This window comes from Hypanus sabinus, chromosome 11, assembly GCF_030144855.1.
Source record: "Hypanus sabinus isolate sHypSab1 chromosome 11, sHypSab1.hap1, whole genome shotgun sequence".
Lineage (NCBI taxonomy): Eukaryota > Metazoa > Chordata > Chondrichthyes > Myliobatiformes > Dasyatidae > Hypanus > Hypanus sabinus.
Genome location: NC_082716.1, coordinates 44,654,272 through 44,673,404, shown reverse-complemented (window position 1 = coordinate 44,673,404; position 19,133 = coordinate 44,654,272). Strand labels below are relative to the sequence as shown.

Genomic DNA, 19,133 nt, shown 5'->3' with positions numbered 1-19,133 from the left:
GGGAAATGCAAAATGATAGAAGACCGGAGGAGGTGGGATGAAGCTAAGAGCTGGAAAGGTGATTGGCAAAAGTGATACAGAGCTGGAGAAGGGAAAGGATCATGAGACAGGAGGCCTCAGGAGAAAGAAAGGGGGAGGGGGGAGCACCAGAGGGAGATGCTTCCTACTCTAATCTAACTAATCTACTCTAACTAATTTTTGCCAAAGTCCTAAGGTGTGCAGATTTAAGTGCAAATATATACCAACATATAATAATTTCATTATCATTTTTTATAAAAGCTCTCACATCACACTTTGCATTTTTACCTGAAGGAAGAAAAGCACTAAGTGTATTGAGTGTTTCATGATAGATATAAATTCAATGCTGGTGTTATTTTGGTGCATTATATTAGCACTCCAGCATTTCTATCCTTTTATAATACCAAAACCAAAGATGGAAAAATTGGATAACACCCGATATCAGCATGGGGATTGTAATGAACAGATATAGATATATGGTGCCTGTTCAACCATATAAACTACCTTTCTATTTGGGCTCCTTCAATAGCCAAAAGGAGCTAACAGGGTGACTGTAATGAGAGAAGAGATGGTAGATCATGTTTGCACCTTCTGCATCTTGTAAATCAAAGGGCATTGTGTGTTTAGCCCTATACTCTACTCACTTTATACTTATGACTGCGAGGGTAAGCGCAGCTCCAGTGCCAAATTGAAGTTTGGCAACAACACCACTGTTGTTGACTGGATGACAAATTAGCATATAGGAGGGAGGCTGAAAATCTTGCTGAGCGGTGCCACAGCAACTACCTCGCACTCAATGTCAGCAAGACCAAGGAAATGACTATTGACTTCAGGAGGGGGAAACCAGAGGTCCATGATCCGGTCCTCATCAGGATCAGAGGTGGAGAGGGTCAGCAACTTTAAATTCCTCTGTGTTACCATTTCAGAGGATCTGTCCTGGATTCATCATGTAACTGCTATTACAAAGAAAGCTCAGCAGTCCCTCTACTTTCTTAAAAGTTTGCAAAGATCCAGCATGTCATTTAGAACTTTGACAAAATTGTATAGCTGTGTTGTGGATATTGACTTGTTACGTCATCCCTTAATATGGAAATTCCAGTGCTCTTGCATGGAAAAGCCTACACAAAGTAGTAGGTAAGGCCCAGACCATCGTGGGTAAAGCCCTCCCCACCATTGAGCACATCTACACAGTGCTACCTCAAGAAAGCAGCATCCATTATCGGGGACCCCACCATCGGAGCCATGCTCTCCTCGCTGTTGCAAACAGAAAGAAGACATAGGTGCCTCAGAATCCACATCAGCAGTTTCAGGAACAGTTACTACCCCTCAGGTTCTTGAACCAGAGGGGATAACTTCACTCGCCCCATCACTGAATTTTTCCCACAATCTAAAGATTCCCTTTCAAGGACTCTTCATCTAATGTTCTCAATATTAATTTAATTTCTTTTTTTCTTTTTATATTTGCACTGTTTTTTTGCATATTGGTTGTTATCTGCCCGGTTGGGTGGGGTCTTTCATTGATTCTGTTATGTTTCTTATATTTATTGTGATTGCCTACAAGAAAATGAAACTCAGGGTTGTATATGGTGAGGTATATGTACTTTGAACTTTGATGATAGGAAGAGGTAGAATAAATTATGAGATAGAAGAATTGGTATGAGAATACCTAATCAACTTTGATGTTTACAGTCACACTTGTTCCTTCAGTTTCTGTCATGGCTGCTCTCATTATGACTATTACTCTCTCCTCTTGGAGGTCAGATGATACAGTTAGTTACATATGTCCCCTCTTGGCTTCTTGGAATCAGCTACAGTACATGTCATTTTGACCTGAGAGAGAGAGTGAAATGCACTTGTTTACATCTTGCATTGTCTTTGGATGATGTAGCTGTTGTGATCAGTGTTGTCCAGTGTGCAAGCTTCATTAGGTGATATGAGAGTTATGGTAATAGTAATTAAATGTGCAGAGACTTGTGGCTGTTGAGTCTCACCTGCGATTGTTAGGAAATTATTCATAGTTGATTGATGCGAGTGTGGTCTATTGAACAAATTTTTGACAGGACAAGGGATTTAAAGATGAGTTCATAGATTTTGTTCATGATCATCGAACAATTTTGTGCCCCTGCATCTTTGACCCTTGGGTGTTCACAATCATAAAGAGAGAAGATGGATGTGGAGATAAATGTTAAGGTAGTGGAGGTGCATCTTCTCTCTACCAAGACTTCTATTGCTATGTCACAGCCATTTGTGGATATATCATTTTCATGTGTAATGCTCCTTTTTGTAGCTAATAACAGTGACCTCTGGAATGACTTTTCATCATCCGATGCAGCCACAATCCCCCTCTTCTTAATGATATCAGTGGAACCAAATTTGCTGAAGTTTAATCAGCAATTGATACACATGCATAGGTGTACCGCAGAAGCCAAAGACACATTTATACGTCAGGGCCCAAAAGTGGAGACAGACTTTACAGGAATAAGGAAAGAATATTGCAAACAATACATGGTAGAATTTTTGCCATGTTAGTCTCCAGCTAACATTTAGTGATGCCAGCGATTGGTTTTTGTTAATCAACATGTTAAAGGATTTGAGGCAAAAGTGAGCATATAGAGTTCCCACAGATTAGTGGAATAGACTTAGAAGACTTAGAACAAGAATGAATACTTAACATCTTGGCTCAATATTAATTAAACTAAGTAATTAAACAATTTCTTAATGGCAGCAAGGTTGCATGTATATATTTAACATTTGAACAAGCTAGACCTGACACATTTAGTGAGAGCACTCATAGTTTTAGATGCTATGAGCAACTATATTATAATTTTTCCGTCTCCTATTGAAGAATGCACTCATAACATAATCATACTAACACAGTTATCTACTGAAAGTTTATACGTGGTTAGCTAAGTACTGATAATCTGATAAGTTGAGGAGAAAAGGTGGGCAGTGACAGTAACACAGCAGTTAGCCCAATGCTGTTACAGGTCAGGGCATTCCAGAGTTCAGAGTTCAATTCCTGCGTTGTCCGTAAGGAGTTTGTATATTCTTCCTGTGGAATGGGTGGGTTTTCCCTGATTTCCTCCCACAGTCCAAAGACGTACCAGTTAATAAGTTAATTGGCCATTGTAACTTGTCCTGTGGGTTAATTGGGTTTGTCAGGGGTTGCTGGGGCAGCATGGTTTGAAAGGCCAGAAGAGCCTTTATCACTAAATAAACAAATAATTCACAAGGATAGCCAGCCCTCACCCACTGTATGTACTGTATCATACGAAGCAGCAAGCTTTGAGCCCGTGACCATCATCAGAAATACTATGTACAGGGTAATTTGAGGACCTTGCATTACTAGCAACACAAAGAATTAGAGCTATTGAAATAATCAGAGATGATGTCACCATATCTAAACTTTATATTCTCAAATTTTGTTGCCAGGATGAACAGAAAAATGTTAGATTTCAAGTTGAAGCAGCGCGAAATGACTTTGAGGAAGATGATGAAAGTCCAAAGCAAAGTGATGTGAAGTTGAGAAAAAATCATTCCCTTACTGATATCACAAAAGCTATCCCCAGATTTTCATCAGGTAATTTACATTAGGGATATTTAGAATGTTTATGTTTTAAGTATAAAACATAAAAAGATATAGGGAAGGGTTGAGCAAAAGCTCCTCCCAGTGTGAAACTGAAGCTCTAGTAATAAATTTATTGTAGATCATTTCACACTATAATCCTCCACATGCCATATATTTGCCCTACTAGTCCAGGTATTCAAGTTCAAGTTTATTGTCAGTTGACTGTACGTACATACAACCAAACAAAACAACACTCCCCTGCACCATGGTGCTCACAGCACATAAAACAAGTACTACCACAAATAAGTTAATAAAATATAATTCAAGGTGCATGGAGTATGCAGCAGAAGTAAATAGTGACAAGATCTCGGTTGTGACAGTGTCCATTAGTCTCACAGCCTGAGGGAAGAAGCTGTTACCCAGTCTGGCAGTCCTAGTACTGATGCTCCTGTTCCTGACAGTAGTGGGTCAAGTACATTTGTAGATTGTGGGATGGGTGGTAGGGATCCTCAACAATGCTTTGGGCCTTCATATACAACACTCACAGTAAATGCTGCAAGTAGTGGGGGAGGGAGACTCCGGTGATCAGGTGCTTTCCAACTGAAAAGTAAAATAATATACAACACTCACAGTAAATGCTGCAAGTAGTGGGGGAGGGAGACTGCGGTGATCAGGTGCTTTCCAACTGAAAAGTAAAATAATGTCGTGGGACCGTCACTCAAAACCACTTTCACATTTGCACATAGTTAAATTTAAACTGACATTTAAAGATGCTTTGAAATACCTCATTATGAGGGAGGGGTGGGGGATGTTTGGGGAATGAAACCCAGGAAAGAAAATAGAAAGAGAAAGAATAATTTTAAATATAGGTCGGGTTGGGTAAGGTCACCATGAAGTACACAGAACAGAAAGATATTGGTTTGAAACCACAAAAGACGGAGATGATGAAATTAAGTGTTAAGCAGTTAAGGCACAGTATAATCAGTAACATTGTTTCCAGACTAGAAAAAGGCAAAATAAAAATCATGTGGACTAGAAATTTATTTGCTTAATACAACATTTGTGCTTGTTACAAATTTAAGTTATCCATTTTAGGACATACTGTATATTATGCAAATACAGCTTAACTGTTTGCTTCATGTATCGTATACAATTCTAAATAGCAATTCCATGCCTGTGATGTAGAATGACCAATGTTTTTTAAGACATTGGCACACACAGATGACATCGGTCCTCATGCAATGACCATTTTGAAACCTCATCAACCTCTACCTTATTTGAACTTGCTTACTTTATCAAAAAAAAACACAATGTGGGCCATTCCAAAACCCAAGGGTGATGCCTAACAGGTGATGTTGCTTCTGGCATCACACTTGGATTATTATGCAGCTGGGAGTTAAAGGAGGCAAGGTAGTTGCGTCATGGCACAGCACTCAGGGGAAAAAAAGACTCATTCCTGGAGGTTCCAGGAATTCTCAGGAAATTATTCATCTATGTCCAGGTATCCTAGGAGCAATATGTCTGAAGACCATATTTTTCTTAATTCATGCCAGTGCAAACCATGTGTTTTTGATAGAGCTCTCAAGAGTAAGTGCTCTTAAAAATTGTGAGCTGGGATCCCCAATTCAATGTGATGAATTTTCCAAGAGCAATACAAGTTGACACTGCTTTTGAAATGCTTCCTCACAAGTATTCTCTGCAACTTCTTTGGCTGTCAGAACTGTGCTTGTGTATGCTATAGGCCAATCAGTTCCTTAAACCTTTTCTGCCTTTTAATAAGATCACGTTGGTCTGATTGCAATTGGACTTCCCATCTATTAACAGTAATCTTTTATCCCTTTACCTGTCATAAATCTATCCATGTATGCACTAAAACATTCAGACTCTTGATTCCATAATACTGCAGGGAAGAGCATTCCAAAAACCCACATCTCAGAAGGAAAAAACTGGCATCTTTACAAGATGAGTGTTCGCTGAAGCACTCACACCTAGTCCCATGTTCTCTCACAAGGAAGCACCCTCTGCATGTTTTCAATCAACTCCCTCTCATTCGTCTAAACTCTAGCAGTTACAAACTTAGCCTGTGCAACCTTTCCTGACATGATGACTACTAGTATAAGTTTTATCTGGGTTGCTTCCAATGCATTAGCAAACATCCTAACTATGGAGATCAGAATCAGAATCAAATATGGAGACCAGTACCAAAAACAGTGCTGACTTAGTCTCACCCGTTTCCTATATATCTGAAACACAATTTTCTTACTTTTATATTCAATTATCCTGCGCACTGGGATACCTGATCCCTCTGTATCTTCAGAGCCATGCAATTCCTCTACATTTAGATAATATTTCATTTTTATTTTTCTGGCTAAACTGATAATGTTACGTTTTCCTGCATTGGCCAGATGTTTGCATACTGATGGAATCACAGGGTGATGCAGCACTGAAACAGGCCCTTTGGCCCACTGAGTCTATGCCAGCCAACAACTACCTTCTTGCACTCATCCTACATTAATCCTGTATCTATTCTCCTCATATTTTCATCAGATCCCCATAGATTCCACCATAGAGGCAGTTTTCAATGATTAATTAACCTATAGCCAGCACATTTTTGGGAGGAAACCAAAGCACACAAGCAAAAGCTATTCAATCATAGGGAGAACATGAAGTCCCCATGCTGACAGCACCCAAGGTCACGGCTGAACCCAGATCCCTGGTGCTACAGGACAACAACTCTGCTACCCCTCATCTATACAATCCCAATGTAATCCCATCTCCTTTTTTCCAGTTGCATTCAAAGCTTCCCCCAATGTTGTTATTCCTCTGCAACTGGATCCTCAACTTCCTTCTTGGGAGACCAAACTCAGTACAGGTTGGTGACCACATCTTCTCCTTGCTGACAATCAGTAAAAGGTGCATCCAGCCCACTGCTCTACTCTCCCTACACTCATGTCTGTATGGGTAGGCACAACACAAATGCCATCTATGAATCTGCAGATGATACTACCGTGGTTGGCAAAATCTCTGGTGGCAGTCAGAAGGCATGCAGGAATGAGATACATCGTCTGGTTGAGTGGCGTTACAGCAACAACCTCAGCAGGACCAAGAAATTTTAAATGGAGTTCAGGAAGAGGAAGATGACAGTCCTCATTGTGAGATCAGTGATACAAAGGGTGAGCAAGTTTAAGTTCCTGGACATTAGCATCTCAGATAGTCTATCCTGGGTTCAATATATTGATGCAATCACAAAGAAGGCACATCAGCAGCTCTCTTTTGTTAAGAGTTTGAGGAGATCTGGTCTGTCAAATTTCTGTAGATGTGGAGAGAATTCTAACTGGTTACATCAAGCCTGATGTGGAGGTTCCAATGTGCAGGATGGCAAGAGGCTGCAGAGGGTTGTAGACCCAGCCAACTCCATCACAGGCACAGCCCTCCTATCCTTTGAGGACTCTTCAGGAGGTGGCATCCATCGCGAAGGATCCTCGCCATGTGCGACATATCCTCTTCTCGTTACTATCACTGGAGAGGAGATACAGGAGCCTGAAGACCCACACTCAATGATTCAGAAAGAGCTTCTTCCCCTCTGCTGTCAGATTTCTGAATGGTCCATGAACACTACCTTGCTATTCCTTTTAGTTGCAATATTTACTTACAGTCTGTGTCACTTTATTAGGTAGATACACCTGTGCACCTGCTCATTAATTTAAATATCTAATCAGCCAATCTTGTGGGAGCAACTCAATGCATAAAAGCATGCAGATGTGGTCAAGAAGTTCAGTTGTTGTTCAGACCAAACAGCAGAATGAGGAAGAAATATAATCTAAGTGTCTTGGACATGGAATGATTGTTGGAACCAGATGGGGTGGTTTGAGTATCTCTGCTGATCTCCTGGGATTTTCACACACAAGTTTCTAGAGTTTACAGAGAAAGATGCAATAAGTATAAAACATCCAGTGAGCAGTAATACTGTGGGCAAAAATGCATAATTAATGAGGGAGGTTAGAGGAGAATGGCCAGGCTGGTTCAACCTGACTGAAAGGTGACAGTAACTGAAGTAACCACATGCTACAACAGTGGTGTGCAGAAGAGCATCTCTGAAGGCACTACACTTCTAACCTGGGCTACAGCAGCAGAAGACTATGAACATATACGCAGTAGCCAATTAATTAGGTACAAAAGTTATTTGTAACTTATAATAATTTAGTGACAGTGCACGGTACTGGGTTCAGCAAAACAACAAATTTCACATCATATAAGACAGTGACAATAAGCCTGATTCTGGTTCTGATTTGAAGTGATTAACACCTTGCCCTCCATTTGATCAAACCAAGAGTAGCCCACAATAGGAGTATTATTGAGCTCCATCAACAAGCCAGAGGAGAGAGAACTCCAATCTGGTGGTCAGCAATACACAGCCTTGAGAGCAACCAGCAGCCGAAGTCTACTTTGAAGGTTTAACAAATTGAGCAAAAATGGTAGGAGACCAACCTTCATGAAGAGCAGAGAACACTGTACTCTAGGAATCCAGTGAATACACATTTGACTGCTCCAAGTGAAATGGATTGTGCTTAAGACTCAGAACAGATAGTTATTGCTTAAGTTAGATATTTTATGATTAACTGGGTGTGAGCGTGTGAATAATGCTTGCACTTGCTCAGGGATCTGATTTGTGACCTTTTATTTGCCTTGAATGCATGAAGCACCTGGTTTAAAATGCTCCAAAAGTAAATGCTTGTATAGAGAGAAGTGAGGGGCTGGAACTGCTTAGGTTGCTCTATCAGGAGTTAGGCTAAACTTGAACAAAATGATCTCTCTCCTTGCCCTAATGATTCCGTGACAGCATTGCCTCTGACAAGCAAGTCCAGCTCCTGACCTTCGTGTGTGGCTTAGCTACTAAGCCTAGTGGAACCCTTTCAACTGACAGAAGAAGGAGCAAAGTTGGGTTACAAGCACCCTAAAGCCAGTCACTTCAGGCATCTGGGGCTCAGTAGTGGTTGGCAGCTCATCAAGGAGGAGGAAAATTCTGATCTCAAACCTCCACTGCCTTGTGGCTATACCCACTCATGAGGAAGGCTTTGACAGGGAAATCCCGAGGGAAAAATCCAGAGTGGAAGTGGAATCCCATTCCCATTCCAATATGTCTATCCATGGCCTCCTTCACTGTTGTGATGAGGCCCACTTAGGTTGGAAGAACAACACCTTATTTGGGTAGCCTCCAACCCGATGGCATGAACATCAATTTCTCAAAATTGTGGTAATGCCCCTATCCAGCCACCCTTCACCATTTCCCATCCCCTTTTCCCTCTCTCACCTTATCTCCTTGCCCACCCTTCACCTCCCTCTGGTAATCCTGCCCCCTTTTTCTTTCTTCCATGGGCTTCTGTCTCTTTCACCAATCAACTTTCCAGGTCTTTACTATTTATAAAGTCAAATGCTTTTGTAAAGTGTATGAAGGCCATATTTAAAGTGGGAGATTTTGATCCTGGGCTTTCTCCTGTAATTGGTGTGCTGTAGAAATCATGTTAGATGTTTCTCTGGCTGGACTGAAGCCACACTGAGACTTACGAAGGAATCTTCTCCTGGTCCAGGTCTTGACAAGCTGGTCATAAGTATGATTTAAAAATTTTGTGCCATCTTCCTTGCGGATTTCTGCTGAAATTCCATCAGGCCCAGTGGCCTTTTTATTCCTCAATTTCTTGCAAGCTGTCTGCACCTCTTTGATACTAGAAGGCTTACTCAAGTCCTCCTTCATGGGTCATTGTGGTTGATGACTTCAAAGTCAACAATGGTGTTAAGATTAAGTAGCTCCTGAAAGTGTTCCTTCCATCGAGAATTGATTCCATTAATTTTGGATGGTATGCTGATAGGATGCTGCTCACCACATTGGAATATTTGTATCTGTTTAATGCCAGAAAATAGGTAAAGCAGAATACAGCTTAGACCTTCAAATAATAGTAGAAATAAAACAGTAATAGTTTTTTTTATATTTAATGATGTAGAGTTTTCTAAATCAATATATAGAGGTACTGACTAGAGAGGATCCTATTAGGAAACGAGTTAGGACAGGGGAACACTTTGGTTCCAGTGATCATAACATCATTAGTCTCAACTTGATCTTGAATAAAGATAGATCTGGTCCTTGGGTTGAGGTTCTAAATTGGAAAAAGGCCAAATTTGAAGAGATGAGAAAGGATCTAAAAAGCGTAGATTGGGGCAGGTTGTTCTCTGGCAAGGATGTCATTGGTAAGTGGGAGGCCTTCAAAGGAGAAATTATGTTCCTGTCAGGAGTAAAGGCAAAGTGAATAAGAATAAGGAACCTTGGTTCTCTAGGGATATTGAAATTCTGATAAAGAAGAAGAGAGTGATGTATGACATGTATAGGAAACAGGGAGCAAATAAAGTGCTTGAGGAGTATAAAATGAGTAAGAAAATACTTAAGAAAGAAATCAGGAGGGCTAAAAGAAGACATGAAGTAGCTTTGGCAGTCAAGGTGTAGGATAATCCAAAGAGCTTCTACAGGTATATTAAGAGCAAAAGGATAGTAAGGGATCTTGAAGATCAGAGTGATTGGCTATGTATGGAACCAAAAGAAATGGGGGAGATCTTAAATGGGTTTTTGGTGTCTGTATTTACTAAGGAAACTGGCATGGAGTCAGTGGAAATAAGGCAAACGAATAGTGAGGTCATGGAACCTATACAGATTGAAGAGGAGGAGGTGCTTGCTAGCTTGAGGCAAATCAGAGTAAATAAATCCCCAGGACCTGACAGGGTATTCCCTTGGATCTTGAAGGAGACTAGTGTTGAAATTGCAGGGGCCCTGACAGATATATTTAAAACGTCAGTATCTACGGGTGAGGTGCCGGAGGATTGGAGGATAGCTCATGTTGTTCCGTTATTTTAAAAAGACTCTAAAAGTAATCCAGGAAATTGTAGGCGGGTACCTTTGACGTCAGTAGTAGGTAAATTATTGGAAGGAGTACTAACAGATAGGATCTACAAGTATTTAGATAGATGGGGACTTATTAGGGAGAGTGAACACAGCTTTGTAAGTGGTAGGTCATGTTTAACAAATCTATTTGAGTTTTTCGAAGAGGTTACAAGGAAAGTGGATGAAGGAAAGGCAGTGGATGTTGTCCACATGGACTTTAGTAAGGCCTTTGACAAGGTCCCACATAGGAGGTTAGTTAGGTAGACTCAGTCACTAGGTGTACATGGTGAGGTAGTAAATTGGATTAGACATTGGCTCAATGGGAGAAGTCAGAGAGGGGTAGTGGAGGATTGCTTCTCTGAGTGGAGCCCTGTGACTAATGGTGTGCCACAGGGATCAGTGCAGGGTCCATTGTTATTTATCATCTGTATAAATGATCTGTTTGATAATGTGGTAAATTGGATCAGCAAATTTGCTGATGATACAAAGATTGGAGGTGTAGTGGACAGTGAGGAAGGTTTTCAAAGCTTACAGAGGGATTTGGACCAGCTGGAAAAATGGGCTGAAAAATGGCAGATGGGGTTTAATACAGACAAGTGTGAGGTATTGCACTTTGGAAAGAAAAACCAAGGTAGAACATACAAAGTAAGTGGTAGGGCACTGAGGAGTGCAGTAGAACAGAGGGATCTGGGAATACAGATACAAAATTCCCTAAAATTGGCGTCACAGGTAGATAGGGTATTAAAGAGAGCTTTTGGTACATTGGCCTTTATTAATCATAGTATTGAGTATAAGAGTTGGAATGTTATGGTGAGGTTATATAAGGCATTGGTGAGGCCAAATTTGGAGTATTGTGTGCAGTTTTGGTCACTGAATTACAGGAAGAATATTAATAAGGTTGAAAGAGTGCAGAGAAGGTTTACAAGGATGTTGCTGGGACTTGAGAAACTGAGATACAGAGAAAGGTTGAATAGGTCAGGACTTTATTCCCTGGATCATAGAAGAATGAAGGGAGATTTGATAGAGGTATATAAAATTATGATGGGTATAGATAGAGTGAATGCAAGCAGGCTTTTCCCACTGAGGCTAGGGGAGAAAAAAAACCAGAGGACATGGGTTAAGGGTGAAGAGGGAAAAGTTTAAAGGGAACATTTGGGGGGGGGGGGCTTCTTCACACAGAGAGTGGTGGGAGTGTGGAATGAGCTGCCAGATGAAGTGGTAAATGTGGGCTCACTTTTAACATTTAAGAAAAACTTGGACAGGTACATGGATGAGAGGTGTATTGAGCGATGTGGTCCAGGTGAACCTCAGTGGGACTAGGCAGAAAAATGGTTTGGCACAACCAAGAAGGGCCAAAAGGCCTGTTTCTGTGCTGTAATGTTCTATGGTTCTAGTACAACTTAAAGAAAATACTACATTGGTACAAACTTTTGTGAGATCACAGTTAGAGAACTACAGTATTTGTTAACTAACTTTAGGAAGGGCGTAGAAGTTAAAGGCACGGGTCAGGATGATACAGGAACAGAAAATGCTGAAAACCTTCAGCAAGTCAGCAGTGTGCACAGAAAGAGAAATGGAGTTAATGCTTCAAGTCAAGAACCCTTTGCAAAACTAGCACATGCAGCTTTTTGATTACCATTCAGGGCAACATCTGGGGAAAAAAATTAAAAAAAAACACAGGATAAGATGCTAATATTCCTTGTGCCAATGGGTTGTGAGCACTTGCTTGAGACTTTCTTGTGGGTGCCTTCCTTCCTTGATTTTTCAACGATTAGCCCACTACATCGGATGGCTCAATGATGACTTCTGGCATCCTACAATCACTTCCCCCCCCCCCCCCCCATTGTGTCTTCCCACTCTCTTGACACAAGCTTAGAGACCAGGAAAGTTCTTTTTGCTTAATCCAATGCCAGTGACTGCTTCTTTCTGCCCCCTCTGATGTAGCTCTGAAGGTTTGCCGTAGAGTCTGACCATGGATTTGGTCCTTAACAATTTGATGGTGGATGTGGCTATAATTCTCTACAATCCACTTCCACAGGACAGACTTTGGTTTCCTAGCCCTGTCACTGAGCTTCAGCTGCTAGATCTGCATAGCATAGCCTCTTGCGTTCATATGCTTCAGCCACTAAGTCCTCCCACGGGACTGTAAGTTCCATTATGTAGACAGTCTGTAATGAAATCGACCAGAGAACCAAGTCCAGCCTATGGTTAGTAGTAGCAATTTCCAGTGAAAAGGTGAGTTGCTTATTAACATCCACCATCTTTTTCCAGTCACAGGCCATGTTCATCTGTCCTGTTTCTGGCTTAGGAGGGAGATTAGTTGGTCTTTTCACTCCCTCCTGGACAAATACTGCTGATGTCAGAGCATTAGTCGTTCTAGGAGGCAAGGAGTTGGTTGCTATCTTGTTGGCCTCAATCACTGCTGCCAGACTCTTCAAGACCAGATTGTGACGCCATGTGTATCTGCCTTGTGTGAAGCTGGATTTGCCACTTGCCAGGATATGCTTGAGTGTCGCTGGAATTGGGTACAGGGCACAAGTTGGGTCCTCACCAAACCACTGGTGGAGGTTTTTTTGTGAGGGAGGCACATCATATGTAACTCTAATGAGAAAGCTAAGTCTACTTGCTTCCATCTCCCATATGTCCTTCCAGCTGATTTTCCTCCTCTCACTGCTTTCCCACCACATCCACTGCCCCTGCTTAACCAGGGAGACGGCCTTTGTACTTCTGTCTGAGTCTTCTTGTCGCCTCACTTCCTTGACAACCACCTTCCTTCGCTCTGGAATTGTGGCCTTGTGCCAAGTGGGTTACTTGCTGCCAGACCAAATCCGCCCTGCCCTGTTAGACTTGCCCCACAGTGTCTCAATGCCTAAGGGCTGCTGTTGCTTGCTGCAGCATATCAGCTGAGGTCCATTTATACCCAGTTGATAAGGTACGTGCAGCGTTACTGATGATCTTGTCACAAGAGGCTTTGAGCGTCATCTGCAGACACACGTTCGAACACTTGAATTCCTCTGTAAGGCCAGTGAAAGGTAATTCAAGGACTCCTCTACCATAGAGACTGATGTTACTGATGGGACACCAAGCCATTTCTTTACGAACAACTTGATGGTTCACTCGAGCTTCTTCACAGTTGTTGCTGGGACCTCAGAGACAGTGAGTAGCCACATCACCCAGGGTAGGAGTCCAAACTGTAAACACCAGAGCTTCAGCTTCCCAGGCAGCATGGTCTTGTCAGTGTTATCCAGGCCACTGGTGATGTGTTGCTTTAGTTGGTACACGTGCTCCTTGTCATGAAGCTGGCGTTGTACCATCTACTCAGGCTTTTGACAGGCCATCCAGACACTGTGGGAATTGGGTCATCACCAATGAGGAATTTTATGTCTTTCAGCATTCCCTTGACAATGGAGATGCTTCATGACTTGTTGGGTTTGCTTTCCATTCTGGCCAACTTGATGTTTTCCTGGAGCTTTCCAGGTAGTCGCTTGGTGCATGCTACAGTAGTGATCAGTGTTGTTATATCATCCACATACGCCCTAATAGGGGGAAGACAAAGTCCAGCACTTGTTCCTTCAATGCCTACCACCCATCTTGAAGCCCTGATAAGGATCTCATGGCCATTATGAAGGCCAGGGGTGATAGAGTGCAACCTGCCATAATACCTCCTTACAGTCACTGCCATGTTGCGGTAAAATCTGCTGTTGTGGAGCACAATTTCAGGTCTTGACAATACAACATCATCAGCATTATGATGGGATCTAGTGTCTGGAAGAAGTCAAATGCATCTCGGTGGGGTGCATGAGGAGTTGAGCCAAATGCATTGGTGAGGTCCAGTGAGGTCGCAGATTTCTTTTGTCCTTCCTAGCTGCTTAGACCTGGTGCCATAAGGGATTGGCCATTCATAAATACAAAACCTAGAAAATTTCTTGAAGTATTTTTATATCAGATGCTTATGTAGTCAGATTTTTTCTGCACTTACAGTGAAATTATTTTGGGCATGAAAACAGCTGTTACAAAATATTTAGTAGTTTCTACTGAAAAATTGGTTGTTGGCAGGAAATTTAATCAAAGTTTTAAAAAATTTTAAGTTTGGAGTGAACCAGTAGAGAAACAAATCACTCTGGTTGTGGTGAAAGAAATGAAATCATCAATTTAAATGCATCACACAAAGAATGTGGACTGTTAGAATATTTCCTCACAAGAAAGGTTAAGAGAAATACAAATACTTAATTTAAGGGAAATACAGATAAATATTTGAAACAGAAGAAGATCTGGTCTCATTTGAGACAGTCTATGAACTTTGACTATAACAGACATTAGTCCAATATGCCATAGTTCTTTGACTTCTAAATTCTGGAAGAAATTATCATTCCCATCACTGAACATTTTTATGTTGTAAATTTATCACCATCTGTCTCAACCTTGCTTCTGCAATTACACACCTGCTTTATCATTACACCTGACAGTGCATCATGCTGTCTTCAGGCAGCAAGTTGTAATAGCATTTGGTTCCAGTCACAAGTTATTTATGTTAAGCCAAAGTTTTTCTCTCAAAGGTTTTAGTTTTGAAAAATAAAAGATAGAACAAAACAATTACTTTGCCTAAGACTAAATTTAAAATTATATATGCTTTTGTTTAGCTGCTGGAAAGAAACCCCCAGAAGACGATAACTTAAGTGCAACCGAAGAATCAAATGAAGAGATGGCTCGGCCAACATCTGGAAACAGTTGTCCATCTGGTGTTCAGAATGGTCAAGCTGGTATTCAGAATGAGGCCCCAAGTGAATATTTTGTTGACAGCATGCCATCAACTGATCATGAAAGCAATGCAAATCAAGAATTGCCATCAAGTTCCCGATCTGATTCAATAAAATCTTCAATTTTAAAAGAAGATAACGATTTTGAAAGCACCAATAGCTGCCGTTTGCCTGGCAATACATGGGAGATGCCAAGCCCAATGGCAAATGAGGACTTACTCGACAAAAAACTTCATTATTTAGTGAGCAGTGGTAAACAGAAATCTATAACAGATAAAAAATTCCAAAAAGGTGACCTTCCTACACAGAAGGACTTCATAAATGAATACTGCTCGGAAGCTCCTTCACAAGCCCTTCTGCAGTACAACCATGATTGTGATACAAGTAGTCAGTCTTCAGATAGTAGTTGTTCGTGTGCTGAACAATCCGCATATTGTGCTCTAAATAACATTTCTTTACAAGACAACTGTGATACCCTTGTTTTCATTCCAAGGAGACCAACAGCTAGTAATCTACAACAAGAGTGTGCAGAACAGGGTTCCAGCACTGAAGGTTCACATGTTAAGGAGCAAAAATTAGTCTTCCCTCGGCATACCAAGAGTGGTGCAGTCATTTATCGACTTAGCGATCCTGAAGCTGAATTCAAAGACTAGTTTTAAAGTGGTAGGTCACTGAATCACTGAACTGATTGGAATGGTACAAGAGATCCAATTTACTCATTAAGACTTTATCAATGGCAGTGAAGACAAAATATAAAATAATTTTATAATTTCATTCTTTATCTATAAAAATAAAACATTTACTGATGTTTCTATTTTGTCAAAAAATAGACCAGACGTGTTCTTGTACAGTTTGTGTATGTTATGAATTCTGGTACCCAGAAATCAACTGAATGGTGAATTTCCTCTTTAACAAAGAACAGCAGTATCTGTATTTTCTTTTTAACCAATACCTATCTGATTATTGCATATTGCATTTGGAACAAAATCAGGGGACTCCAGTGCAGAACTGAGAGGGAGCCACATTGTTAGTGGTCATCCTTCTGATGAGATGTTAAAAAGTACCCTGACTGCTCTGCTTGATGAATATGAATGATCCTGATGAGTTATTTTGGAGAAGATCAGAGTGTTCTCAGTGTTTCAGGAATGACCTTTCCTTAACCAATATCACTAAAATAACTATTTTTTTTTCTGAGAGCTTATATGTAAATTGACAATCATAATTTCTGCAATACATCACTTCAAAGTATTTCACAGATCTTAAATCACTTTGGAATCCTCTGAGGTTTTGAGAAGTCCTTTATAAATGTACATTTTTCCTTTATCATAATCACACAGCTCAAAATGTTTCTAAACAGCCATTCCCACAATTTTATTAGTGCCTGTGCACAATGGATAAAATCTATTTGTAATTAAAAGATGAACTTCACTTTTGCCATGAAAAGCAGAATCTGTATCTTAAATAGATTTAACCTTAAATGTTTGGCAGCACTTAGGAATGCATTCTCTGAGAGCTGAGCATTGTTTTGGGTTTTCAGCACATGCTCTGTGATACAGAAACAATGAAGCTACTGTGTAAAATTAACCCTGATCATTTCAAGTAAATGTTTAAACCAATTTCTACTCAAATAATGTATTTCCATCTGCCCATTCCTCCCATTTTCCCTCTTTCTTATCCCTTGTCTTTTAGTTTGTAACCGTATCTTCCTCTGCGGTCGTCTCTCAGGACCACTTCAGTTTCATGGATTTTTGAGGTGACTGATAAGGACAGTGTGAGACCTGCAGACTCTTTCTCAGGTGGAGTAGGGGTGTTTGATGGGGTAGCCATGTGGGTAGGTTAAAGGCGATATGTTCTTTCCATCATTTACAATAGGCTTCTGTATTATCTTGATGCATGGTCTTGAAGTTCTCAATGCCAACATGATTGTGCATTCACTGCTTTGAGTAGTCATGGGCCATGGATTGTCAGGAGTTAGAAATAATGTTGCTCTGTTTTGTTGAGGTTTTGGGAACTCTCTTGAATCTTTTCCTCTATCTCTGCCTGTAACCTGGTGGCTTCATAAAGCCCAGTATAAAGTGTTTTGTTTTGGGAGTCTGGTGTCAGGCGGACAAGCGATGTGGCCTGTGCAAATCGACCCAAATGAATGTATTGTTGGCTTTGTTGGTGGGAATGCTAGCACGAGAGAATTTCTTGTAGTTCATATCCTCTTGATGGACTTCAGAGCATTTTGCAGATGGAATTGGTGATATCCCCCTCGTATGTGGAGGTGTTTGCTGTAAATAATTGAAGTTTCAGAAACACGGAGGAGGACAGTAATTAGAGCTGCTCACTAGATCCTGAATTTTTTTGCTAGGTTTGGGATCTTGATCTTTAGACACCTTTCATTAGAAAGCTAAAGGCTGTGCTGGTGCACTGAAGACAGCAGAATTTCATCACTGCTTTTACTGAGAGATGACTTAATATATCAAGAGTGACCCATATTTGCTAGGATTTTGTTAGGATTTTAATGGCATTATGATGGTTAAAAAAAAGCTTTAGGCACATGCTCTTGTATAAATTAATGTGGTGCTGAGGCTCTGAATGTGTGCCTACATAAGCACACCTGTGTACTATGGTTCTAATAATGAGATTAGAATAACCTTTGATCTGTGTGGTTGCAGTAGTTTCCGTTGTCTTACAGATCAGTTTCAGTACAGATGAAAGCTTGTTGGAGGTGAAGCACAGCAAAGTGAACAAGTTTTTTTTTGGGGAGGCACAGGGGTGATATGTGTTTACTTGCCCCAGTCTGCAGTGATATTAGATCTGTTGTAGACTTATTGGTTAAGATCACAGCTTGATCCTGAGATGGATGCAAATTGAAGCTGAATTCCTGCCATCAGCCAAGTTTGAGGAGGCTGCCCTGGTCCCTCTTGCTTCACAGAGTTAAAGACTATAGTGAGTCAAAAAAGGCCATTAACGCATTTTATCTCCTTGTAGTTTTCTCAGAATCAGAATGAAAATCAGATTTATTATCATTGACGTGTATTGTGCAGTTTGTTATTTTGCAGCAGCTGTAGAGTGCAATACATAAAAATAAATCATGCAAAGGAGAAATAATGACATATATGTAATTAACATTTCTTATCAGCCTTCTTACAAGAAATTATATGAAAATTTGATTTAGAGATTGTTCGGTGCTATTTTCTAAAAAGATTGCAACATTACAGTGTGGTGTAAGCATTCATACAGTAGTACAACACTCATAACATCATGATGTTTCAGTAAGAAAATTTCTCATAATCACTGGCAATAATGATACAGACATCAACACCAGCTGCTGGAGAGGGATGATTATTTGGAAGTGACTCTTCTTCTGGAGAGCAGAAATAATAGGAAGATCAAAGAAGTTGATTGATCATTTTGCTCTCAAGAAGGATGTCCTTTGTTCAATGTGGCCAAGGCAAAGGCAGCCCTCAAGATCTATCTGTATGTGATATTGTTAGAGGTCCATATTAGCAACATAACTATGCTGACCAGTGTCTCAAAAAATATAATATTACAAAATTCATCAAGGCAAGTTCTCACAACTTATGGCTCCTCCAGTGTATAACTTATTCTCATAAACTGTTTTCCTTACCTTTTCCCCATGTTCTGCATGAACCCATTGCCTTCGGCCTAGTGTGCCTCTCTTTGTTAGCCTTGGTGAGGTTCTGGAGCCATGAAGACAGACAAGTGATTTGGGCAACACCGGGTGTATGCACAGCTGTTACTTGGTATTGTGCAACTGACTGGCATTGGAGAAATGGAGATTTCATGGTTCAGCATTGTAGGATATTTCCTGTGACCTCTGGCTCTCAAACAATACACTCTCTTCTTGCCAAGG

The 19,133-nt window shown here is 40.7% G+C and overlaps 1 protein-coding gene across 2 annotated transcripts in view; it reads left to right on the top strand.

Annotated features, from left to right (window-relative positions):
* The window catches only part of LOC132401913 (uncharacterized), a 52,143-nt gene extending 36,139 nt beyond the window's left edge, over positions 1 to 16,004 (top strand). The window contains exons 7-9 of one of the 2 annotated variants that reach the window (XM_059984258.1): positions 3,451 to 3,598; positions 6,375 to 6,458; positions 15,155 to 16,004. In XM_059984258.1, coding sequence (XP_059840241.1) covers positions 3,451 to 3,598; positions 6,375 to 6,458; positions 15,155 to 15,924 — 1,002 coding nt within the window. In that variant the 3' untranslated portion in view covers positions 15,925 to 16,004. The remainder of the gene's footprint in view (positions 1 to 3,450; positions 3,599 to 6,374; positions 6,459 to 15,154) is intronic. The other variant, XM_059984259.1, reaches the window with a different exon arrangement.
* Positions 16,005 to 19,133: the final 3,129 nt, after the last annotated feature.